General features: G+C 48.3%; 1 protein-coding gene across 1 annotated transcript; it reads left to right on the top strand.

Moving 5' to 3' along the window:
- The first annotated feature begins 2,458 nt into the window (after positions 1–2,458).
- LOC102370117 (endonuclease domain-containing 1 protein-like) lies at positions 2,459–17,788 on the top strand. Its single transcript, XM_006016335.2, has 4 exons — positions 2,459–2,836; positions 13,122–13,253; positions 14,718–15,033; positions 16,437–17,788. Exons 3-4 carry the CDS (start codon positions 14,746–14,748, stop codon positions 16,980–16,982), a joined length of 834 nt encoding a protein of 277 aa, XP_006016397.1. The 5' UTR covers positions 2,459–2,836; positions 13,122–13,253; positions 14,718–14,745; the 3' UTR covers positions 16,983–17,788.
- Positions 17,789–27,213: the final 9,425 nt, after the last annotated feature.

The following is a 27,213-nucleotide window of genomic DNA, read 5'->3' as shown; positions in this document are numbered from 1 at the left end:
GACTTCCCCAGGGACTTTCAGCAGACAAAACTGGCTCAGCAATAGCCCAGGCTGGAGGCAGAGGAAAACCAAATGGCGTGCAGTAACAACAGGGCTATCAGCCTGAGATCAGGAACTGAAGTGCACTGCTTTCTGGCCAGGAAATGGAGGCAGCTTGCTCGGGTCTGAGTCTATTGCCACCACATCGGACGCGGTGTGTGGGCACATCCCGTGCGCTCTCTTAGATGAGATGCAGCCAGGGTGTTTTGTAAGCTATAGGCTGTGCTCGGTGATGTTTTAATGGCCTGCACTGTACAGGAAGTCAGATTTGCTGATTGTAATGGTCCCTTAACTATGGAAATGCTACCGGGTGAGCTCAAAGAGACCCTTTTCTTAGACAAGACATAGAAACCATGCAAAGCCTGTTGCAACTGGAAGCAGCTCTTATCACAGCTTAAAGGATCACGTTGAAAGCAACTGACTTAAAGAGTCCAAAAAGCTCAAGAGCTGAACTGCACAGACATTGCAAGAAAGAAGTGTCCCTAAGCCTGGCAGTCCCCATGTTGCACTCAGTGCGGCTCTGGGTCCGTTCAGGGAGAAGCAGGGGTTCACAGCAGGGCTCCTCCAGCTGAGTTTTACGTGCAGTCCCAGGCTGCCAGGGAGCTTCTGCAAAGTCTCAGCAGAGACTGAGATAGTCCCAATATTTTAAAGCCCACCAGGGATGGTGTGACATAACTAGCGCCTGACTGCATGTTTTTGTCATATTGAATGAAATAGTTTGAATGTTTGTAAAGATTGCCCATTAGCCAGTTTCAGGAAGAAGATAGGATTTATCTCCTTATCTAGCTCATTGTTTTGGAGCTACGTGCGAAATGTCCTGACTTCGCCTAAAACCTTAATCTAAATTGTACCTTTAGAAGTTTTTTACAAAGAAAGCAAATGTCCTAAATTCCGAGACATCAAAGCCTAAGGCCTTTTAACCAGACTGGTAAAAAGAAAAGAGTATTTACAGTGATATGGAAGTCTCCCCAAGAATAATTTAAAAAATGCTCAACAAAGGTAATTTCTGTTGAGTAAGATCCGAGCCCAAATTCGGGAGTTATGATGAATTGAGTAGGAGGAGCCCAATGACGGCAGCTCACTCAATAAAAACCTGTAACTTACTGTCCCAATTTGGAGGTGACTTCACTTGCAGAACAACGAAGGAAGAATCGCAAGTATAAGGTCCGATTAGATTGATCGCCTAATCAAGCCTCTCCGTGAACACGAATCTCTTAGTTCACGCTGAAGCCGCGGAGCGCCCGAAAGGGACTGAAGGAAGGGGACGTAGTCCTATCACTGGTGAGCCCAGCTCATTTAATCGTATTGCTGAGGCCAGCCTATTGAACCGTACTACTGAGGCCAACCCATTAAATCGTACTGCTGAGGAATGAAACCATATTTTGTTATTTGGCTTCTCGGAATTCTAGGATTGTAAGTATATTATGAAAAATAACAGTATTGATTCAAATTTAACTTTTAGTTGTAATTGTAGTTGTTTTTGTAACACTAATTCTTATAGCATTGTTTGGGAAGGAAGTGCATTCGGAGCATTGTTTCTGATATATGTAATTATTGTGTTCTTAATGTTTGTGGTGTTTCTTAAAGCTAAGCAGTGTTATATATGTAGCAAAGAGTTTTAAAATAAAATTGTGTTGTATAAATTAAGTGTGTAATCATTGTGAAATCGTGCAATCAGCTAACTACTCCCCCAGCCAGTGCATCAAAACGAATCAGTAAATTGTGTGGGATTTTCTCTATTCCATAACCCACTAGAGACAGTTTTCATCCATGGGGGAATGCAAATGCTAGGTAGATGAAGGGCGGGCTGCATTTTAAAATGAATAATGCCACCAGGGATCAAAGGGGCTTGGCTGGAACTGAACCAGCTCATGCTCCAGCCCCTAGGTCTGGCCCTGTGTGATAGACACAGTATTGGCAGATGAGAGAAAACCCACCTCTATATCTGGGGTGAAATCTCCAAAGCCTTCCTCACCCCTGCCCGCGGCGTTAGTAAATCCATGGCTCACGGGCAAAGCAGTGAACCAGCAATCAAGAGCAGTCCCCTCTCCTTCAAGGGCCTGTTCCCTGTTACAGGTACACTGAGTCTTTGCTCATTGCCAGGAGGCATTTCTCATTCCTGTGCAGCAGTCAGGTTCCCAGTGTAAATCAGGGAACTTCCCTCAAGGGACTTGTTGCAGCCAGGATTTTAATGCATGCGTTACAAAGCATAATTCCCTGCTATTATGTAACACACCTAAACCACAAAGAGGGAAGTGAATTGCTGGGAGGGGTCATGGGTGTGTAACTGGGCGAAACAAGAGGAAAGATAAGGAAATGACCAGATTTTAGCCCCAATAACAGCATTGATTTCCCAGGACAGTTTTGCAATGGCCCATGAAGCCAATGAGAGGGACCTACGACAGATCTTAGGGTTTCTCAGACATTTGCCCATGAGCTCTGCTGCAGTTCAGCGTAATGTGGGATTATGCCGTCATCACAGAGCAGTGAGCGATGCTCCCATCTCGCTCTCGGAGGAGAGGGGAGGAAGTGACTGATATTCCACTTCTCACAGGCATCTCTGAGGGAGCTTGCTCTTGGCTTCAGGATCACAGCAGTGGCTCTGTGGTGGTGCTGGCAATGCCATCTGCTAGCAGGGTCTGTCTTCCCTTAGCAGCCGCTGGTGCTACCGTCTCCCTGATCCCATTCACAGAACGAGAAGATCAGAGGGGACCTCACAGCCCATCTGACTGCACAGATGCCGGGCGCCCCATGCCGCTTTCACCCTTGGATGGCGGAGCATGGTGACAGGACAATGGTAAGCAGCATGGCAACTCTTTCTATTACCCCTTTTGCTCAATGGGTGGGAGAGCTGTTAGGGGAGCAGATAGGGAGTAAATACAGGCTGCGAGGCTTCGGCTCTCAGGTCAAAACCTCCATCGTCCTGAAGACAAAGGAGCCTCATACTCTGCCTCAAAGGAAGCTGAGGTCTTCATAACAGTTAACTGGTAAGATTTAGCTCAGCTAAAACAGACATATAAAATGCAGAGAGGGTGTGTCTTCTTTTCCCCCGCTGTTCGTAGTGTGGATCCCTACCTGCTAGTAAGTGTCCTGGTAACACTGGCTATCAAAGACGTTTCCTATCATCTGCAGTTGTTCAGGAGAATACATCCATCCTTATGTCATCTCAGGAGCAGGCTATTGCAGTCTGCATGGGGTTGCTCCATTAGGCTAGCTCAGCTTTACAGCTGGGGCTTCATTCCCAGGTAAAGACCAAGCATCCCCCTGAGCCATTATCTGCACTCGATGACAGGTAGATTGCAAGTTGAGACGGAAGGTGCTAATGATGATCTTTAGCCCCCTTTCCTAAAAAATAAACCCAGGCTTTGTTGCAAAAGTCGTTCCTTTTTTTCATACGGGCGGAGACTTTTAGTGAAATGCTGCATTCCAGCCCTGGCCGTGATTTTGGTGCATTGCCACAGGATGAGGAGAGGATGAACCGAAACGGCGACTGATGGGGATGCCTCAGGTGGCCTCACCTGCCAGCAGCCAGGGGCAGGGCAGGGCAGACACAAAGCACAAGGAGGACACACCAGGACCAAAATCCTGTATGTGAGGGAGGCAGCAAATATTTCACCTTTGGGTCTGAGCAGGTCACTTGCTGCCTGTGCTTCAGTCTGCACTTCTTTTCTCTCAGCTCTTGTCTGCCTTGCCTATTTAGAGTGGAAGACTTTGGTGCCTCATTCTCCGAGACTCCCCCCATACTGTACCAACAGCACCGGGATTTTTACTTATGTATTTAATTCTGTGAGTAGCGCAGACCAGGGCCAACTAAGGCAATGCCTGCTGCTTCTTCTCGGCACATCAGCTGATACCCTTGGGACTGGATCTGCTGACCATGATGTGACACTGTCTAGGCAACAGGAATGGAAAATTCGCACTGACTCAGGGACTTCAGCCTCCACGACTGGCTTTCCCTCCCCTTCTGTATATCCCTTGTTGTCCGAGGTATCTTTCAGAGGTTGAGTGTCTGGGTCTCCTCAGTGCATGTGGTTTCTGATCAGATGGGTCTGATATTTTTTTAAGGAGGAGCATAGGTCTATCTATGTATACTGCATAAAGAAGACCATGCCATGGGTGGAGGGAGGCAGTGTCCTGGAGGCACTGGTGCATTCCTGTGAAACAAGGCCAAATGAGACACTCTTTGGCTGGTGCCGTTCATGAGCTAGGTAACCAGCCAGTGCTGCTGATCCCTCTGTGAACCTGAAGCGAGGTCCTGGATGTCACATGCTGTGGGGAGGGAAAGGTGTGCAAGACTTCCCCATAGCCCCCGTGTACCCTGCTTGCCACCTGCAGAGAGGAGGCGGTTTCACGGGATACAGGTGGACAAAGAGGAAGAGGAGTGAGAGGGACACTCGGTGCCACGCCTGACGCAGACAATGCTGCTTTGATGAGGCCAGGATGAGCTGATTTCCTTCTGGAGCACAGCCAGGACAAGGGCAGGCGTTGTGCATCTCTGAGTCACAACCCCTCCTTCAAGCTGTCCTGCCGTGCTTGCAGTGATGATCAGCCCGGTCTACAGCAAGAGGCACAGTCCTCTTCCTGGGACCATGTGGGCATTGATCCACATAACAGCTTCTCTGCCACTGCAGTGACAGGGCCCTTGTCTCTCTTGCTTTTTTGCCTGGATTGCTGTGGGGTGTCTGGTGTGTGGTCTGTGGCATGTGTGAGGGGCTGGTGTGGACACTTGATATAACCAGTCACTTTTAGTGATAGCAGACTGGGCTCAGAGGTTTGAGACGCCCTGTCCAGCCCCCTGTTCCTACAGAGAGAGATGCCATGTCTCTGGAGAGACCCCTGACTCATTTGAATGCAGAGCTTTGCAGGCACTGCAAGATTTCTTGGGACGTTCTCTGTGCAGAAGGCATGTGAGCATTGTGGGCGAATGATATGATTGACTTCCCCGCATAGCTTGCACATTTTATACCCGTGGGCTTTTCTGTGGCTGCGATAAGGAATTAACCAAATTTCCACAAGGCTGTGCAAAGAGCCAAGCGCCCAGATCTTGAATCTAGGCACCTTTTTCGAGAACGATCCAGTCGTGATTCAGTGCTGGGGAAACAAGAACCCTACGCATTGCATTTTTATGATTCCTTTTTTTTCAAAATACTGCATGGTTTTCCAGTAACTATGCCTGGCATTGTGTGCTATGGGAAGCACTTCTCCTTTCAATGTGCACACATGTAAATTAGTTCATGCTATAGAATTACGCATCGTGAAGAAGTTAGCTATAAGAGGGAGTGTGTCAAGGTATTCAAAGCACTTGTTTGCATGAATAAGCTGCAGCCTGCAACAGAGCACAGATCGAGAAGGTATGTTTAATTTTATTGGTTGGGTTGTGGTGAATACAGTAGTTGAGCTGTGCTGGTTTGATCTTAAAAATCTTCAAATAGCCAGAAAATAGGTAAGTCAGCTAGGAGGCAAGCAGCCAGCATCCATTAGCCTAGATAATGGAGATCCTGATCTAGTTGATGGGGTCAAAAACCCTGGCAGTGCAGAACTGAGATGCGTTTGAGCAGGCTACAAATTGTAATGCTCACTCCTGGGATCATCTATCTTTTTTATTTAGAAAAAAAAGAAGGAGCAAAGCAGTGCAAGGTTTCTATAGGGGTTGCATGGCTTTTAAAAATAAAGCTGAGCTTATGCCAAAATGATTGAGAGCGCTACGGGAAGGACAGCAAGAAAGAGAAAGAAAAAACAAGAGTTAAAACCCAGAAAGTGCCTTTTCCAGTTCATGGCTTGGAGGAAGCTGAACCCGTTTGACTGCTTGGGTAGTAGATGGGGATCAGGCAAGGGCAGAAAGGTGAGAACGGCAGCGGCAGGAGAGGAGCAGAGATGTGTCCTTCAAACGGCCAACTTATGGGTGCAAAGAGGGACGGAGCGGAGGCAAGAACTGAAAGAGCAAGTGTGTGTCCCCCGAGACGGGTTCTGCCCTGACTGTTCGGCAAAGTGGGAGCAGAAGGAGAAGTGAAACAGCCAGAAATGGAGGTCCTGTTCATGATAAGAAATGCCCAGTGCACCTCTTTCAAATGAAATCCATTAACACAATCAGAATGATGTTGGCTGTACCTGCAAGTAATATGGAATAATATCAGCGATGAGATTCAGGCCACCAGTCTCCATGCTAAATACCACGGAGACCTGCCAGATAAACATTTGAATAGCAGCTCATCTGAGCAATTCACTTGGAAGCAGCATAGAAGTTAATTAGACTCTTTATCCCATTAATAACTTGATGCGGCCTGTAGGCAGTGATATCTGCCTATGAAAACAGAATAACTCTGCACCGGCTTTGTCCAGGGGAAACTGGAGATCAAGCCCAGTGCAATAACATGTAATAACATTTATCTTCTTACTAATCTGCCTTTTTTACTGTTTATAGATAAGCAACTACAGTCTAGCCCAGCTAGCAACAGAGCTGTTGCACGCTCCACTGAAGTCAGCAGGCTCATAATTGTTGTTGATCGGGAACAACCAAACAATCCCTGTATAATGAAGAAACTTAGCTGGAGTCCAGACAGCTGTAAAATAGACTCCTCAAGGAGCAGGAGGGAGGTAGTTAGAAAGATGCAGCATGAATAGGAGAGGCAACACAACGTGAACATACAGCCTCTGCAGTTTATAAAGCGAAAATGCCTATGAGGAAAAGTAGGCCTATGAATAAATGAGAAGGCTGTTTGACATCCATGACATTTAAAAAATATTCCTGGCAAACAAAAATGATTCAATATTGCACATTCATTTGCTAGTATTGTTGTTCTGTACCCAGAATAAAATGGTATATCATCCCTGCCTGAATGAACTACTTTGGGGGTTGGACTTGATGATCTATTGAGGTGCCTTCCGACCCTAACATCTATGAATCTATGAACTAGTTGGGCTAGATGTGACCTCCAGAGGTCCCTTCCAACCCTAATTTTCTATCTTTGACAATGCACAGGGGGTGCACACCGGTGCACGTGCACCCCCTGAGATCAGCAGTGTACCCCCTGGAAGCATCAGCACCACCAGTGTCCCCCCGGGAACCCTCAGCCCCAAAACCAGACCCGCCCCCCCCCCCCCCCCCGGGCCGGCGATCTGGTGCCCTCCCAGACTCAGGAGGCACCAGGTGCCCATGTTTTCTATGAATCTGTGTTATAAGCAGAGAAATTGCTATAGCAATCATAAACATGGACATCCAAAAAAAGCAGTAATATTTTTTCTTTGAGCAGCCTTTGCATATTTCTATTTGCAGCTGATTTAGTAGCGAGGGTGTTTGCAAGCGTGACTGTCCTGGGGTAGTTCTCAAAGATCTGTAGAGACCGGTAAAAAACTTTTCTTGTCCTCCAAGGGCCTCTGAGCTTTCAGACTGGGAGGATGCAGTGCTGTTGGGTAACAAGTCACCCATTGCTTCAAGCCAGGAGGTGTCAATCCCTCAAGTAGGAATATGCAGAGCCAATGTTTTTAGGAGAGAACCCTATAGTCCGGACCTCCTTTTGGTTTTCGTTAGCCCCGCTATCCCCGGAGTTGGAAGGAACTTATTTGATTTAAAAAGCAAAGAAAGCAGTCTTAGAAATTGCCACCAAATGGCTGAAGGCTGCAAAAGAAATGCCACCCTGAGTGCTTAACTATAATGCTGCTTAGTCTACCAGTGAATCATTTTAATTCCTACCAGTTAAAAACCCCCCAAACAACTGAAGGCAGAGCTGCATAGGATCCAGGCATGTGAGTGAGCGAGAGAGGGGCTTTGTTAACAAACTGAAGGCCTGAAGGATTTGGGCCGAAACAACAAATCCTCCTGGTGGTCTGGGACTGTGAACATGGTATTACCATATTCTCCTCCAGTGGTTCACCATTGGCGTAGTGGTGTGCAGAGCAAATTATAGTCAAGTATAATTAAAGTCACACCTCTGACTTTCCTTGTGTTCATCGCATCTGTTTATAATTATGGGAATTGTGGGCATTTAAATAGGGAGAGATGTGCATGCAAATGTACAGTTGTTTTCTTGTTGTAACTGGGATAGCCGCCACATAACCCTGGAAGTTGGAAAGAAAATCGATAAATTAAATATTTATCTTTATGTAATGAATGCTGTGGAACAGTGTAACAGCAATTTTCCAGCTGGGTAGGCACGAACAAATCTGCAAATGGTCAAAAAGATCTTCTATTAGTTATTATTCCTCCTTCCTCCCAGCCACTTCTGATTCATGACTGTTTGGGTATTGCAACAGTGCTGCTAAAACAGTGTTGGTGACAGAACTGGGCAGTAGTTCAACAACCTTATCGGAGGCCCTTCAGACCACGGTACATGCTCTCACCCTTATTTTTGATCCCATTATTTGTATTCTGTAAAGCATTTTGTTGGCTATAAAAGTGAATACAATACATGAGGAGCAAGTCATTTTTACCGGGATCCACCCACCCTTTAGGGGAAAAGTAGTGTATATGACCATTATATCCTGCAGTAGCTATAGTTTTGTGTTCTGTAGGAAACATATACAAGATGAAAAAAAGTACAGAGAACAGAATCCCAAAGGATGGGGGTTGAGAAAGACACATAAGAGTAAAACTGATTAAAGAACCGGGGAATGTGGGAAAGATTGTTAGATGTGGCAAAGCCTGGAAAAGACCTGTGAACTAGGGCTCTGCGAAAAGGCACTGTTCTGCTTCGACTTCCATGTCGACATTTTGACGGAGCAGTGTTTCATTTTGAGTTTCGTTTTGTTTTGAAATCACTGTTCCGTTCTGTTTCGTCAAAACGGTTTCGCCATTTCACCGTTTCGCCCATAGGCTATAATGGGGAAGCACAAAACAGCCTATAACTTTGTCATTTCTTGCCTGATTTGGATGAAACTTGCAGGGATGGTAACCCCTTCTGAGGGCATGAAGCCTGCCAAGTGTCAAGGAGATAGGTACAGAGGTTTCTGGAAAAATGCATCTTAAACTGTTGACAAGCAGGGGCCGGGGAGCAGGAACAGCGTCCTGTGGTCTGGCAGGCAGATCGGGGGCCTGCACCCCCCAGAAGAGCCTAGCAGAGCCCCCAAAGCCCTCCCAGGGGTGTAGGGGAGCCCCCAATCTGCCTGCTAGATGGTAGGAGGCTGGTGCTGCTGCTGGGGCCAGCAGCAGCACCAATCTTCCTGGCGCTGGCTGCACCTGGTGCCGGTCCCAGCTGGCAGCACCAGCCTCCTGTCATCCGGCAGGCAGATTGGGGGCTCACCCACACCCCTGGGAGGGCTGTGGGAGCTGTGCCAGACTCATCCTGGAGCTGTGAGCCCTCAATCTGCCTACCAGATGACAGGAGGCTGCTGCTACCGTGGGAGACCGGTGGTGGGCACAGCCGGTACCCAACACTGGGAAGATTGCTGCTGCTGCTAGCCCCAGGATGCAGATCCAGCCTCCTGTCACCCAGTAGGCAGACTGGGGGCCCACCCGCACCCCCGGGAGGGCTGTGGGGGCTCTGCCGGATTCCTCCCAGGGGTGCAGGCCCCGATCTGCCTGCCAGATCACAGGAGGCTGCTCCTGCCATCTGGGCCCAGCGGCAGCATCAATCTTCCTGGCTCTGGGTATGGGCTGTGCCTGTCACCAGTCCTACGTGGCAGCAGCAACCTCCTGTCATCTGCTGGCAGATCCGAGCCCGCACCCCCAGGAGGAGTCCGGCAGAGCCCTGCAGCCTTCCCGGGGGTGCAGGCGGGAGACTGGCACTGGGTGCAGCCTGCATCCAGTGCCTCCATGGAGCTGAGCCCGGTAGCGGGAGGCGCTTCCCCCCACCGGGCTCAGTTCCCCAGGGCTGCGCCACATGGGGCTGCGGAGCCGCTCAGAGCACAGCCCTGGATCTCCCCCGTCTCCCACTACCTGGCTGGGTGCTTCAAAATCTGAAACGATTCAAAACTTTCAAAATCTTTTAACTGGCCTCGTTTTGTTTCAAAGCTGTTTCGAAGCCCTTCGTTTCATTTCGATGTCGATGTTTTGAGCTTGAAGTGAGTTGAAACGGTGTCGAAATGAAACAGCCGACGAAGCTTCGCACAGCCCTACTGTGAAGCCCTACTTCACAGTGTGAACTTGTGCTGTGGCAGACAGACTGACACTCTCAAATGTCTTGGGCGACCCCTATGAAGACAGGGCAAGGAGCAATGGGCTCAAGTTGCAGCAAGGGAAGTTTAGGTTAGACATAAGGAAGAATCTTCTCACTAGGAAAGTAGTAAAGCACTAGATCAAGTTGCTCAGAGAGGTGGTGGAAACTCCATCCTTGGGGGTTTTCAAAACCTGGCTAGACAAAGCCCTGGCTGGGATGATGTAGTTGGGGCTGGTCCTTCTTTGAGCAGGGGGTTGGACTAGATGTGACCTCCTGAGGTCCCTTCCCACCCTCATTTTCTATGATTTTATGATTCTAAGTCATAGGGTTAGCTATATTCCTGATCAGCCTCAGACCCCAGGACTGGAAGAGGGTTCACCTCTTCTGGAGGGCAGGAAGGGCCCTATTGTAAAATGGAGCTCTTGGAGCCACTCATCCAGGAACTGGAAAATTTGCAGGCTTTAATGATACAAATGAGCTGCAGCTAAGGGCAAGCAGTTGTCTGAGCCCTGGGACTACCCGGTTGGCCTGGAAAGTAGCACCTCAAACAGCTAGTGAGTGCCACCAAGGTTTGTTGATTAAATCACTGAATTATTAATTCCATTGCTTGGAACTGCAGCTAAATAAATCTATGTCCCGTGTAGGATCAGGCATTACAATTCAGATATTGATAACCATAAAAACCAGTGGTGATAGAGGGTACACAAACAGTGATTCCCGATACATGATTCTTAGATAGGGACTTTTCCTTCTCTTGGCTCTTTGCATGTTCTCAAGCTATTGTACTCTTTGGTTTATTGTAAAACCAAGTTATTGGAGCTTTGTGAAATGCAGGTGATAAAATGCTGGTCATCCTAGTCTGCTCCTGGCAGAGAGACTTCCCACAGAATGGCAATAAGATCTTTTCTGAACGATTGCATAAATGTCATGAAGATATACAAAATAAATAGTTTATCTCTCCAGACCAGCTGTTAGCTAACCCAGAAATTTCCCAACGATGTTACACAAAAAAAGCAAGCAAGCAATGTTTATCTTCCCTGAGCCATCTTTCAACACAACAAGGCAGCTCCTGCGAAAGCGGTTTGAAATCTGCTACTCCGATTTCACCAGTGTCACTCATTTAGTTGCTGCATAGTGTTTAGCACTGTATCTACCAGCAGGTCCTGAAGAAAGCCCTTAGGGACTGTGATGGGGGTATGGGTCCTATCTCTTCCTGCTTTCTGTAGGCGTATATGGTCATACTGTTGGCCAAATGCACCATGTCAACTTTCATTCCCTTTCACGGGCATGTTTATCACCCACAGATGGAGGCCCCTGTTGCCTCCATCGCTGTCCTCATTGGGAGTTATCGTGTTGTCGGTGTTGAAGACCCAAGGGCTGTGGTGCTCTAAAAAGTCACAGACGGCGATCCTGACATCAATCTTGTTTTAAAAAATGACCACAGGCTCAGTCCAGGGGCAAAGGCTCGGCCAAGTTTATTGTCTACAAGTCATGGCCCTAACACAATTGTGATCTGATGTGACAAGGCAACACCATGGCTCCTCTAGGCCAGTACAAAATTCCCTTTATTTCTAATTCTCCATTTATACAGTGGTCAAAACAAATTACATATTACATTCCAGTAGTATCTTGAATATCTTGAGCCATCCTGTATGATGGGCTTGTTCCACATCCTGACATGGGTGTTCCCATTCCAGCTTTATCCTCCCGGTAGTCGACCATGCAGCACTTTGTACAGCTATCCCCTCCTCCCATCTCATGACAGGAGTGTACATCTGGCCCGTGTCTTACCCCATGTGGCTTACATAAGGAGTTCATACATCAGTCAGGTTTGCTGGTCAAGCCTACTCCAGCCAATGCTTTCGCAAAGCCTTTGTGTGAGCAGTATATATATTCATCAATACTCCAGAGAGGCCTATACCTATCTGCTCAGAAAGCAAAAAGGCAAAGTTGGAGATAACTGAAAATAATGAGCCTAGCTATTCTCATGCTGTAGGGAGGCTGCATAAGACCCTGGTGAGCATTAGACCAGAACGTGTTCTTGATATATGGTATCCCTGGTGGCTTCACACATTATGTAACACACATCCTTTGACATCATCGCTGCGTTCTGCAAGCTATGTCACAAAATGACTAGCTACGTCTTTTGAAGTTTTCAAAAGTTGAAGTTTGGAGAAAGATGCAGTATTTAGTGCAAGGAAATTATTTGTATGTGTATACTCTTACCTTCCAATAAGGATCTTTATGTCTACTTGCTATGAAGCTTGCCACACTTGTCCTAGCCCCTAAAATAGTAGCATCATCCCCTTTAAGAACCTTCCTGCAAAGACCCTGATATCAGATTTCTTCTGAGAAGATTACAATCCTGTATGGGCAGAGATGATATTAATGTTACGTTATTTCATAGATGGTCTACTGAGTTATTATTCTATCAGGTAGATACAGACCAAGGACAAAGTGCTACACAAAACCCAAAATATAGCTCCAGATTTGCATTTGAGTTCAAAGCTCAAACCTACCTCTACACTGAACTATCCCAAATCAAGTTACCGGGTCCAAACACACTTAACATTCAGAAAAAAATCAAATCCAGATGTAGATTCGGAGTCCCCCCAGATCCTAAACCATGTAGATTTGAGGTTTTGTTTTGCTCCATTGTGCAGATCTGGAGTTTGTCCCATGACCTTGGAAAACAGGTTATGGTTCAGGGTTGCTATTGATGATAGAAAAGCTCTCGCATAATACATATTTAAATACCAGCTGCCAAGTCACCTGGATAATTCCCACAAAACCTGCAAAGGAAATTTACTATTATCTTATAAAAACTTTGAGGGAGCTTACAGGGAGCAGTGCTATCACTGACCTTGTGAATGATGTATTGAATAGTAAAATTGTGAGACTGGACCCAGCTCTGCCCCTGGAGAACTGCACTCCAAATACCACCCGAGAAATTGGATAAAATTTAATGACGCACAATCCTTCCTTCTCCAGGAACATATATAAACAGCCTCAGGGTTACGGCCGGCCTTGCTGGGACTGCAAATTTGAACACTCTGCTATAGCTTTGGGAGCCTGAACAGACTTGTGCAAACTAGCAGATTTGGGTGCAGCTGTTTTTTTCTAGTAAGTTGGTTTCTTTATATTTCAAAAATTGTGTTATTTATAACTTTAAAAATTCTAGATCTCAAGGCCCAAATGGGAGACAAGTCAGAAGCCAAGAAACTGGCTCAGCATGAGAAACTCTGATACTGGGAAGAGGTACCTAAAAACATTATGTACTTCCAGGACTCTTAATCCATCCCAATGCAGTGCATGCCAAGACCATTCAAATTCATGGAATAACAATGGGTTTTGGATTATGTCTTAAATTCCCAGTTAGATTGAACCTGGGCATAGTATAGCTGCTATATCAGCTACACTCAGCAGGTGCTATCTCAGTACTGTTGGATGGGGACAGCTTTTTATTGTGGTGTACAAAGCTTGCTGTTATGGCAATTTATGAAACAGGTGTTGACTATACAGGCTGTAACGACAAGTTATTTCAACTTGCTTTCCCTTGACAACTAAGAGTTAGCTGATCTTAGGGAAACTAAAAGAAATGAAGAGCCAAAGTTTCTCTTGCATCTCGGGATACATCTGGCAGCAGATAGGCCATCTAGGAGGTGTGGGTGCTGTTTTGGGGATTTTGTGGCGGGCTTTCTCCAAACAGTGATCCTGCTAGCTGCTTAGGGCAGGCAGGTGGGTCATTAGTAGTCAGGAGGTCTGCAGTGCTCCTAATGTGAATGGCTGGGTCTAATCCTCCTCTCAGATGAAAAAACCTTGGGGAAATCATGCCCTAAACTCTGTATATTTAGGACTGCTGAGCCCACCTGCAGTCTTGAGAGGAGATGCCCAGAAACAGCCACAAAACTGCCTCTTTATCCTCTAACCCCCTCCTTGATAATGGCTACGATGCCTCCAAAATCTTGACAGCAATTAAGCTGCTGCCCATTGCACTGACTAATACTGTCTCATGGTTTCGTTGTGCCCCTCTGTCTTCCTGCATCTATCTGCTGCCTCTTATTTTCTATTGTGAGCCCTCTGGGCAGAGACCAACTTTCTTTGGCCAGTGTTTCTACAGCATCTGGTACAATGGGGTCCATAGGCATGACTAGTCCCTCCCGGTGCTACAGTAATGCCAGAAATATGAATAAGAATAAGAATAATCCTTCCCTTGGAAGGAAGGGATTTTATCCACAGAAACAGTCAGGAGAGTGGCTCTCTGCCCAACCAGATGGGATCAGTGGGCCAGCACTTATATAGAAATCAGCCGCCTCACCCCCTCCTCGTGACTCCTCATACAGCGACTCGGTCAGGAACAAGGGTTGGCGCTGGCTCCCTCCTCACCTCCTTCCCTGTGTGCACAAGGGGAAGCACCAACTCCCATATCCATGTCCCCTCTTTAAGGGAACGTGCTTAACACATCAAGTGGCTGTGCCTTGGCCCTGACCCTCTGGGTGCACCCTCTACACCCTCTGCTCCCCTGGAGACCCAGGCTGTAACCAGGCTCCATGTTGAATATGAAGTCACCGTATATTTGTCCTCCAGGTAGGGCAGCACCTACCTACTTCCCAGGATGCTGCTGGTACTGGTCCTGCTCCAGGTCTGTCTGTGCTGCCTCCGGCTGGGAAGCACCGAGGTGGTGACGTCTTTCGAAAACACGTGTCCTGAGTTTTTCTTCGGCAAAACGCCCCCAGGTGATGCCCTTGAAACGGACAGCGCGGCCAGGATTTGCCAGCGGTACAAGAACCAGTACCACTATGCCACCCTATATGACAGGAACCAGCGTATCCCAATCTACTCTGCTTATCTCTACCAGCCTGGTGATGGGAAGAGACCTAACACGTGGATGGTAGAGCCCCAGGTAGGTTCCCATCTTTGCTAGCGTACAAATGGGCACACTCCTGAACACGCCAGAACTGAAGGTTACAATAAATCCACTTACATGCCTGCCCCCCAACCCTTTGCCCCCTCCCCACACACACATGGACACACACAAGTGGGACTGTAATGTAGGATCCCAACAGCAGGGATCCCAATAGCAGGGGGGATCTGATGGGAGGATCTGCCCCATAGCTGTGGCAGGGATCCCAATAGCAGGGATGCACACTTACAGCAGAACAGTGGGAGCTCAAAGGGCTAGTTCCCATCCTCACTTCTCCATTGACTTGCTGTGCAGCTAAGGGTGTGTCTGCACCATGTCCCTGCACCAGCGGTCTCAAAAATAGACATTCTTGCATGTGCCCAACCTACCACAGCACACATGAAACTCTGGTAGTGAGGTGACGCTTGGGACACCCCCTTGCAGCTGCTTTTGAGGCTGGAGGGGGTGTCCCTAGGGTGGCTTCATCACCACTGGCCTGGGGTTAATGTATGCAAGTGGGAGCAGGTAAGTGGGGTGTGACTGCAAGCATCCCACCCCCCAGAAGGACAGGGATGACATACCCTGAGTCACAGCATGTTTGCTCCTCTGGACAGACTGCTGTGAGAGCTGCTTTATCCTGGTAAAGTGCTTTGGGACCCTCAAAGGAAAGGTGCTACAGTTGCACAGACTGCAGCAGAACCCGGATCATTCGTGCCTGGATGGTCTGCAACCCGCTTCATTCTCAATGGGTCAATAAAACAAGGATGGGCCACCGAGCTGTTGGCTGTGGCTTTTCCTTCAGAGAGCACCATTGCTCTGCTCAGCTGGAGCACATTGGTGGGCCCACAGAGCCGATCAGAGAAGCAGCGCTTTTTCAAATGAAAGCTGCTGCTTTGATAGCTTGAGCACCTCAGTGGTCCCGTAAAGCTGTTTGCTGCAGCTGCATGTACCCCTGCTTCGTTCACAACGTCACAGGGAGGCACCGAACTCCCTGCAAAGTATCTCACTTGTACGATATCTGTATCATTTACTATTATTGGGATTCGAGCAACTGATGGATTGGACAAACAGTGGAACGAGCTTCGGTACCAACCCGCTCTCCATAGGCAGCTGGAATTATATATTAACTCTAATGATTCTGGCTCATCGGCACAGGGTTGGGCCTGCTGCCAAATTCATGGTTGTTAAGGACTTGCTTTCCCACAGGGGCATTTTTGCATGCCCAGTAGGGGTTCTCCTCTCTCTTTGGAGCACTGAGGTGGGAATAGTCGTCTCTAAATCCCCTTCATGTCGGTATTTTTTTCGTTGAATGAATTGCCCACAAAAGAAGGCAGATTTCTCGGGTCATCTGCTCCATTTCTCCTACACATGTGCCTGACTTTGATTTCTTTTCTACTTCCTAGCTGATGGGGTCGAGTTACCCGAAAGAAATGAAAACAGAATGGACCCTCATGACTATGCTCAATGTCAGCCAAAACGAGATTAAAAAAAGCCAGGCCGTTCTCCAAGATTACAAGAACCTTACTAATTACAACCGGGGCCATTTGAACCCCAATGGGCACCAACCCAACCCTGACAGCAAGGCCTCGACCTTCACCCTGACCAACATCGTGCCGCAGTATGAGAAACTCAACGGTGGGCAATGGAACAACTATGAGCAATCAATCATGGCCACCAGGACTGCAGACTGTGCCGAAACCTATGTCGTCGTGGGAGTGGTTCCCGGCAACAATTATATAGCTAAAGGCCGAGTCAACAAGCCCAGCCACATCTGGTCTGCCGCCTGCTGTGTGGTCGATAACAACCACAGGAGGTCCTGGGCGGTCATTGCGGAGAACGACAAGAACGCCGTCTCGCTGGTCACGCTAGGGGAGCTGGAGGAGCAGTTGACTGGACTATATCACAAGGGAACAGTTTCTCTGTTTCACAGCGACTGCCCTCGAAATTAAACCCTGGACTCTGCTCCCAGACCCATCTTTTCGTCCCAGGGAAGACCAGGGCTGAAAGCCTTGCACTGCTTTTAACCTATCGTGCTTCCTTTATGAAATGCTTTTACAGCTACGTTTTTCTGAACTAGCTCAAAAATGTTTCCGCTTGTGAGGGAAAACTCAGGCGCCCTCTTGTTCCCGGTTACAAGCCTTGAAAGGCAACTTTGCAGGTAGAAATCGAGGAATGCTTCCCTGTGATTCCCGCTACCGCATGGCCTGCCGCCAAGCTTGACAGGGTCCTGCCACGGCTGAAAGGAGAGCGGTGGGGAAAATTTAATACAGCTGGGTTATCGATCCTGCCCTGAGCAAGGTTAAAGGAGCTGCAGAAAGGATGGGATGTATAACACCCAGCACACCCACTTTCCCTAAGACCAGACCAGTGTCTCTTCCCAGCTCACATACACCGGCTCTAATAGACACTGGCACATATAGGGCATGGATGACACCAGAGATGCAGCTCATGCCTCCTCCTTGTACAACATTCCCCTCGTTCCCAGCCCCGTCGGGCTTCTCTCTTGACTTCCCAGGCTGCTCAGCTCAACTCAACTTCTCAATGCCCAGTACCTAACCCACTTCCTCTCTTGACAGCAGCGGCTCCCAGCCTTGGGGATGTGACCCCCATTTGAGTTTGCAACGATAAAAAATGTGGTTGCAAAGACGCTCAATGGTGTTGACCAATTATGGTGAGCAGGCTTCCTGTTTATAAACATGCAACAGTTAAAATGACTGTAAATTATTTAAATGAACAATATAAAGACCATAAACATGACAAATGCCATATTTATGACTTGTTGATCTTATCTGCATCTTTTTGTGGGGGGGGGGGTCGCAAAAAATGTCCAGTGTTTAAATGGGGGTGATGATGAGGAAAAAGTTGGGAAGCCCTGCTCTACAGCTAGGTCTTGGGCTGCTGCCTGTGGCCTGCTGCTCACATAGATCTTCAGCTCTTTCAAAGGATCAGAGGACAGGAGGGCTGGAAGGGACCTCAGGAGGTCACATCCAGTCCAACCCCCTGCTCCAAGCAGGACCAGCCCCAACTACATCATCCCAGCCATTTCCTCTACTCATTTACAAATGTATGAACATACTGCAGAAGAAGAATGAGGAATAAGCAGCAACCCATGTGACAGTGTGAAGGATAAAAATAAGAGGAGAGGGAACGGGGTGAGGCAATTAAACATAAGGCAGAACACTTCAATTTGATAGATATAATGGGCAGGGGGGAGGAGTGAGAGCTGGCCAGGGTGGTGATAGGGAAAAAAGAAGGGGGCTGACACAGAGAAGAAATATCACTGCAGAAAAAAATTGGACACATTGGCCAAGATGTGATCAGTGAGGTTGCCTGGGTGTATTTCCAAAACGCAACAGGAATTACTGCTTGTATAAATGGGGTTTGAGTGAGAGGCAGGGAAGAGCCACTGATAGGAGCCCATCCAAGTAGTACTCAGCGCCACCCAAATCTGAACCTCAGTGGGCGCATCTACATGAGACAATAACTGCTCAGCAGCCTAATAATACTGCACAGTAGCACATCACAGCACGACAACTGTTGATATGCTACTGCACAGTATTATTAGGCTACTGTAGCATCACTAAAAAGGCATGCACCAATATTACTGCACATTAATTTAGTACTTGATCATAGTACTTGATTATACAAGTACTAAATTTAAGCCATAACTACGGCACATAAATGAGCAATAACCACCGCTCGTTAATGAACGTGTAGACGCGCTCAGTGAATATCAAGTTGAAGTGAATATAGTGACCATAGTAAAAAGGTAACTATGCACCAGAAAGGTAGAAGCTCAGTTCTGGGGCAAATAAACTATTTAAAAAAATGTAGTTGTCAGTCCCCAGGTGGAGACAAGTTATTGGGAAGCAGTGTTTGGACCTGCCTCATGCTTGACTTTTGAAAGGACATTTATTGCAGCTTTATGTATGATCTTTTTCTTAATTTTTTTTTTTTGCAGACTTATATTTGAAATGGGTATTCAGGGCAGTAGTTAATGCAGTGATTCTCAACCAGGGTGCTGTGGAAACATGGTTCACGTACTAAATTCAGAGATTTCCGCATGCTGCCCTGTTGTGGTCTTTCTGAGTTCCTAGCAACAGAAAAAGTGCTCCAGGATTAGTCTGCAGTCAAAACAAGGAGCTAGCATTTTCTGAGGGGGGCTCGAGCTTAACAGGGGGTCCTGGAGTCTAAGAAGGTGGGGACCCACTGATTTACTCTATTTGGGATTTCAGTTTCTTTAAAGCATTTGCGGTATAAATGGTTTGCTGTAGTGTCAGACCACTGGGCATTGCCCACGCACTGTCGGTTGGGGCCCACGAGCGTTTCCATTCCAACCTTACATGCCTGATTAGAGGAGGGGTAACAGCAACCTCATTACAACAAGAGGGCAGCATGCCAGGAAGTGCCCAGGGGCACCAGCATCCCTGCAGAGCTTGCCAGCTCATGTTATCCCATCCATAGCACCCGCTCCTTTTCTGTCACTCACCTACTGGCTCTTATCCCAGGATCCAGGTTGCAACCTCTTTAGCACCAAGCCTGCAATTGCTTGAGCAGTTCCCAGCACAGTGGCACCCTAATCTTTCCCTGGCCTCCCCAGCTAGGCAGGAGGAGAGTCGCATTGACAAGGCTGAGCTTATGTGAGCTGCTTTTTGGCAGAGGAATTACTTAGAAACCCCCACTGGATGTCTGTCTCCTCCAGAAGTTACATACTGGGGGACTGACCTGTTAACTTCGCCATTTTTCATCACCACTAAAGTTCCTGGCAGACCCCGGCACTAAGTCATGGAGCAGATGAGACCCAACAGAGGAGTTTCAACACAAGCACATCCAAGGAGGGTTGTGCCCCAGCAAGAGACGGCTGATATCACCAGCCACCTTTTGGGTTACTGAAGCAGCCTCCTCCTCACACTTTCTGCCTGTTCCACTCACCTCCTCCCCCATGAGTGAGTCAAAACCACAGCACAGCTCACAGCCCCTTCTCCATCCTTTCCTGCCAGGTGAATCCCCTTCCTCTCTTTCCATCGTCTCTGGAATACCCCACCCATCCAAGTAATAACCACTTCCACTCCCCCTTCCACCTGAAACCCTCCTCCAGCGTCTTCTCCCCTTGTGAAGCTCAGATATGCCCCCGGTAATACCCAGAAGTGATCTTTCCTCCTGGGTAAGGGCATGAAGTCTTTGCAATCAGGAGAAGTAAATGAATTGCTCAGGTGGGACCACCCCGTAGCTATCGGGAGATGCCATACTCTCCTCCCGGAGCAGACGGCTGCCCTAATTCCTCTACGCTCTCTGTGACCAGGCTGTGTGAACCCTAGAAAATAAAGCGATGCAGATGATGTGCCTCTGTGACCCCAGCAAGCCATGCACTAGTCCCCCTGCTTCACTGGGCATGGGGTCTGAAACCTCCTACAAAGAAAAGCGCTCCTGCCCACCAGTATCCAGGACCAGCATTGAACATTGAAGCTAATCTACAGGGATGTTTCTAAGCTTCCTGTGGGTGGGCGGCTGGTGCTGGTGGGTGGGGGATTGCTCATATGATCTGTGACGTTACGTTTGTGTCTAATCACATGACCATAGCTTGAAAACCAAATGAGGAGGGCGTTCAACAGGAGCTGGGGACACAAATCCCATGGGGAGGTATAAACCACAGGTAACGCCTAAGAAATGGACATAATATGGGCAACCATAATAGGCTCACTGGAGGGCTGAGAAGGAGAGCAGCACTCAACCAGCTGAACATCCTGGATGTCCTTGTATTAATGCAAAAGGATGGGGGATACACAAGAGGAACTGGTTGTCTGCACTGAGCCTGGCAGTGCCAGCAGGAAGCAAGTCCTGCCGCCTTGCTCCCAGCTTCCCAAATCCTGGATGTAAGGCAATGTGGTCACCTTAGAGCAGCACCGGGCCACTCCAAGGCTGCCCCAAGCGTGCAACTTAGTGTGCACCTAGGGCCACTTTGTATTGCCTGATGCCCGGAGCATGAACAGGTGGACAGGGAGGGACTTCATGGTGGCTCTCCTGGGCTCTCTCAGGAAAACAGCATAGACACGTCCTTTGTATATAATTAACATTGTGACGTAACTGTCAGGATGGAGGCTTGATGTGATAATCATAGAAAATTCAGGTTGGAAGGGACCTCAGGGGGTCACATCTAGTCCAACCCTGCTCCAAGCAGGACCAGCCCCAACTAGATCATTCGTGTGACTGCAGTATTGGTAGCAAAGGGCACAGCTTGTACGGGAAGGATAAGAAAGGAAGAAAAAGACTAGGTGTTGCCTTGTACATTAAGGAAATCTATCCTTCTTCTGAAGTCCTGGATGCAGTGGGAGAGAGCCCTGATGAACGTCTCAGGATAAGAATAAACAGCGAGAAGGACAAGGGTGATGTCATGGTGGGATCCATTACAGACCACCATACTGGGAAGGGGGAGTGGGTGAGGGTTTTTTGGCTCAACAAAAAATATCAGTCAATGTGTGAGCTTTGGTGCTAAGGGGGATTTCGCCCAGGCATCTTGGGAAAGTGCTACACCGTAGAAAAAAACAAGGTTTTAGAATGTGTCAGGGACAATTTCTTGATACAGAAGGTGAAAAAAGAAACTAGAAGGGAAACATTTCAAGATTGGCAAAGAAGGTAGAAAACAAGTTGGGTGGAAATGATTTTGAGATGCTGGAGTTCCTGATTCGTAGGAAGGGAAGGAAGGAGAATGGCAGAATAAAAACAAGGTTTTTGGGTGGCGTCGTGTTGGCCTAAATACATAGGCAAGCGAGGTTCTTTGGGTAGATGCGATATCTTTTATTAGACCAACTGAATAGCTGGAAAAAATAAAGTAGTTGGAAGAATTAAATCAAGGGATTTCCACTTCAATAGACTCAGAAAATTGAGAAGCAAATTGGGGAAAGGAGTTTAGGAAAGCTGCCAATGTTAACGGCACAAACACGGATTATTATAATATGAATGAGAGACAGGAAGTAAAGGAAAAGACCAACTTGGCTAAATCATGAACTGTTCAATGGTCTGAAATGCAAGAAGAGATTGTACAAAAAGTGAAAACTGGGTAAAATACTGAAGGATGAATATAAAAGTATAGCTGTAGCTTGAGCAAGAAAGGACAAAATCAGGGGGCCGAGGCACAAAATGAGATTCAACTAGCACGGGTCATAAAAGCAAGACAATGTTCTGTAAGCAGATTGCTGACAAGAGGAAATCCAAGGAATGATTTGGTCAACTTCCATCAAGGAAGGAAAGTTAATAGCAAACAATGTCAAGAAGGCAGAAGATGGTCAGAGGTAACAGCCAATATGAATTTACTAAGAAGGAGCCATGTCAAACCAGCTTCATTTTATTCCTTGACTGGTGAACAGACCTTGTGAATAGGAGAGAAAGAAAACTTGCTGTAACTAGACTTTAGTCAGGCTTTTGATACTTTCTCACGTGGCCTCCTTACGCACATTGGGGAAATATTTGTCCGCATGAAACTACTGTGATGAGCGCACCAGTGGCTGGAAAGTTGTACTGAAAGAATGATTATGAATGGCTCACCCTCAAAGTGGAAAGATGTATCGAGCAGTGCTCGATGGGGGGCTGTGCTGGGTTCTGTACTAGTCAATATTTTCACGAACATCTTGGAGGATGAAAGAGAGAGTCCATCCAGATGATCCCAAACGGAGAGGGACTGCAAGCAGTTTAGCGGATGGGCTCAGAATTCAAAATGATCTTGACAAATTGGAGAAATGGTCTTAAAGCTGTTGGAAGCCATTCAGTGAGAACAAGTACAAACCCAGAGAGAGGAACAAGCAATTGCTTAATTGCAAGCTGGGGAATGACTGGCTTAGAAATAGCTCTGCAGATAGGTGAGCGCGGCTGAGGAATCTTTATCACCAGAGGTTTTCAAGAGCAGGTTAGACAGACATCTGCCAGGGATGGTTTAGGCATAGTTCATCCTGGCCTGGGGCAGGAAGATGGACAAGTGGCCTCTGGAGGTCCTTTCCAGCACTAGTTTCTCTAGGTCTGTGTTTCCTGTTGTGCTCTCCTTGTGGGTGCTACACATGCATGGTGGCTTGCCTTTAATGAGATGGTTGGCTTTCTGGGACAGGGACCATTTTTGTCTGGACAGTGCCAAGCACAGTGGAGCCCTGCTTCTGCCTAGGGACACCACCATCCACATGAGAAATAAGAGCAAAGACAGCCATTCTTCCTTCTTCCAATTGACCTATTCAGGCTGGAAACCACATGACATAAGTGACCCAGCTGCTTATGCAACAGGAGGTAGGAGCCATAGCCTAGCAGATAGGGAGAGTCCACAAGCAGATGCCGGACACACATGCACAGAGCTCCTTCACAGACAGCCACCTCCTCAACGAGTCAGAGGATGTTGCTTTGGGGAGGGAGGGGGTGGTGGGTCTGGCAGTAGCGGGGACTCGGAGAGCGCTAAACTCACATGTTTCTCATCCAAAACACTTTCAAAGTATTCAAAAATGTGTGTTTCTGTTCTATTCCTGGCTCCCCCACAGACTTCCTGTGTGCTCTAGGCCAAGCTGTTTACTCACTCGGTCTCCGTTCCCCATCTGTAGTACAAGGTTCAAATGCTCCCACCTGCAAGGGAAAATGCACCAGGGTCTGGGAGGCCCTCAGCTGCCACCAGCGGGGCCACCAGGTGAAAATCAGTAGCTGGGAAATGTCACTTGGCACAGTTTCCCCATTGCCTTCATTGGTGGCAACTCATGAGTTAGACAAAAGGCCCTGAAAGCTGGGGCATCCCAGTCCAGAAAGCCCTCATTCCTGGGGACAAGGCTGGAGGCAGCCAAGGGCTCCATGAGGGTTGGACCCAAGCTTCAGCAAACTGCATCCTGGGCAAGGAGGTCTTCGGTCCCCTCTCCTGACCTGGGGGAGCAAAAGCACCAGGCTCCAGGGATGGGCCCAACCCAAGGGTGCAGCACATGCAGTGCAGGGTCAGCATCTTTCCCAGCTCTGCAGGGATATGGCGGATGCTGCTGAGACCCTTCAGGGCCCGGGCTGCACCACCGCTTATTGCCCCAGAAGAACCAGAGCCTCTCCCATCTGCAGAAGTGACAGGGACAAGAGAGGACATCAGCCATCTGGCTTGGACATTTTAACCCTTCTAAGAAATCCTTTTGGGTTTTACCTGCTGTGAGCTTGTCCTGTCCTGTATGCGCAGTGCCTGGAACAGGCATGGCCTTATTATCCTGACTGCATTTTATCGAGGAATAATCATGCTCCAGAAATGATTAGAGGTCTCTGCACCTCGCCCAGCCACTTGGCTCCTGGACTTTCCCCAAATCCAGTTGCAGGTAGACCACAGAGTTGGATCCTGATGGGTTTTTTGTTTGTTTGCTACTGTCACACCCAAGCTGAAATGACACCAGCCTGGAACCGAGAGCACAGTCATGTATCATATCTTGTACAGATATTACCAATCCCATCCTCCAGGACCATGAGAAGATGGAGGGAAACGCACACGCTGCTTTAGAGACAGGCTCCTAAAAGCCGTTCCGTAGAAATATTTTGCTGATGGAGTATAGCAAGGATGCTAAAAGTGCAGCTAGCAGACAAGATTGCTGTCCTGCTCCTCGCTGCTGGAACATGGAGAGGTCGGTGTGTTTTGTCAGCTGTTAAAATTTAGGGGGAGACTCACTGTCATACTGATCAACTCAGTTCTTAGTGTTAAAGTACGGAAAAGTTTTCTTCTGGCTCACCCATAGCAATGTGCCACACTGCATTCAATGACTGCCCAAGAAGTCTTGACTGGTAGGGCTGTGCAAAGCTTCAGGTGGTGATTTGATTCAGAGCAGATTCAGCCCAATACAGTGGTCGAATCTTCAAGTCTGAATCGAATCAGGGGACCAATTTAAATGTCCAAATTGATTCAAAGCTCTCCGAATCTTCGGCAAGCCTGCCCCAGCTCCTGGTGCTTTAAAAAAAAGCCCCAGTGCTCACTGGGTGCTGCTGGGCGGGGGTGATCCCCACTGCCCCATACTGTATGGAGGGTTCTCCATGAGCTCCCTTGCCACCCCCACTCCCACAGCCCCCCCCACGGCTGCCCCACCTGCCAGAGCTCTGGCCCTTTAAGAAAAATAAAGCCAAGAAAAGCCCTGGGACTTACCACTCCTGGTGCAGTCTTGGGGCTCTGGGGGCTCCTGAAGAGACCCCCACAAGACAGGTAGCAGTGGGGATTGCCCCCCGCTGGCAGGAGCAGTGAGTCTGGTAGTTTTTTCTGGGCTTTTTTTTCTTAAAGGGTTGGAGCTGGCCCATGTGGGGCTTCCGTGGGGGGCTGGGGGCCCATGCAGCGTGGGGCAGTGGGGAGCAGCACGGATTGCCACCCTCCTGGCAGCACCTGCTAAGCCGCGGCTTTTTTTCCCCCAAGTGCCGGGAGCCTGGGCAAGCGGTGCAGTCATTGCTGGGGTGGGGGATGGGCCTGGCCTGGGCTGCTGCCCAATCTCCAAAACAGATTTGGCCGAATTGAATCAGGACAGCGATTCGAATCATCGAATCGAATCACTGTCCCCCAAATCGGCCAAATCCGAAGTGAATCCTAGCCGCTTCGCACAGGCCTACTGGCTGGACTGTTATAGTGTCATAGAGAAGCTGGGCTCTAAAGGACCTCCAGATGTCATCTAGTCCACCCCCCTGCCTGAGGCAGGATCATCCCTATCCAAACCATCCTACACAACCATAGTCTAAACTCTGTGTAAGACTGCCGCCAACCCGGACACAACACAGGTCTCGCACCCAAACCTAGCACGGGTAAAACAGGGGAACCACAGCAGCCCATGTCCTGCTTCTGTAAAATGTTGTTATTAGAGCAGCCTGCAGATCAGATATGACTTGGCTCTGTTGCTCTGTTAGAGTACTCCTCCTCAGCCCGGGAGTGTAGGAGGGCTATTAGGAAGGCCAAGGCAGAGATGGAGCTCAGGCTAGCGTTCAGGATTAAGGACAACAAAAAGTCCTTTTTCAAGTACATTGGGAGCAAGAAGAGGGCACCAGGCAATGTAGCGCCCCTGCAAGACACAAACGGTAATCTGGTGGCCACGCCAGACAAGAAAGCTGATATTTTTAACAGTTTCTTTGCCTCTGTTTTCCTGAACAGGGACCGGGATCTCCCACCTACCAGAGGTAGGGACAATCTTGGGGATAGCTCTATCAAGCCTTCAGTCAGTGCAGATGTAGTTAGGGATCTTCTAGAAGGGCTAGACATTTTTAAATCTGCAGGTCCAGATGCCCTCCACCCAAGGGTGTTGAGGGAGCTGACAGGGGTCATCGCGGAGCCTTTGGCCCGGCTGTATGAGCATTCGTGGTCATCTGGCCAGGTGCCGGGGGATTGGAAACTGGCTAATGTGGTCCCTATTTTTAAGAAGGGAAGGAAGGAGGACCCAAGTAATTATAGGCCTGTAAGCCTCACCTCGGTGCTTGGGAAGCTCTTGGAGAGGAACATCAAGGAGCACATCTGTGGGGGGCCAGCAGGGGAGATCATGCTCAGGGGAAATCAGCATGGCTTCACCAAAAGCAGGTCTTGCCAGACCAACCTGATTGCCTTTTATGACCAAGTAACTAAATCCTTGGATGATGGTGTTGCCATGGATGTAGTCTTTCTAGACTTTAAGAAGGCCTTTGACACTGTCTATCACCCCATCCTCATCAATAAATTAAGTGACTGCGGCATTGATGCCTGCACAGTTGGATGGGTAAAAAATTGGCTGATGGGGCGCACCCAGAGAGTAGTGGTGGATGGGTTGTACTCAACCTGGTGAGATGTGAGCAGTGGGGTACCCCAGGGTTCGGTCCTCGGGCCCGCACTGTTTAACATCTTCATCAGCAACTTGGACGAGGGGGTGGAAAGCACGCTGTCCAAGTTTGCTGATGACACTAAAATGTGGGGCGAGGTGGACACACTTGAAGGGAGAGAGAGGCTGCACCTAGATTTAGACAGACTACAAAAGTGGGCAGATGAGAATAGGATGGGGTTCAACATAGATAAATGCAGGGCGCTGCACCTTGGGAGAAGGAATCTACAGCATACATACAGGCTGGGGAGTTCCCCTCTTGAAAGCACAGAGGCGGAAAGGGATCTCGGCGTCATTATTGACTCCAAGATGAACATGAGCCACCAATGCCAGATCGCAGCCAGCAAGGCCAGCCATACCTTGTCACGCATCCAAAGGG

This window comes from Alligator sinensis, unplaced genomic scaffold, assembly GCF_000455745.1.
Source record: "Alligator sinensis unplaced genomic scaffold, ASM45574v1 scaffold268_1, whole genome shotgun sequence".
NCBI classification, from domain to species: Eukaryota; Metazoa; Chordata; order Crocodylia; family Alligatoridae; genus Alligator; species Alligator sinensis.
This window is presented reverse-complemented; position numbering and strand designations above follow the sequence as displayed.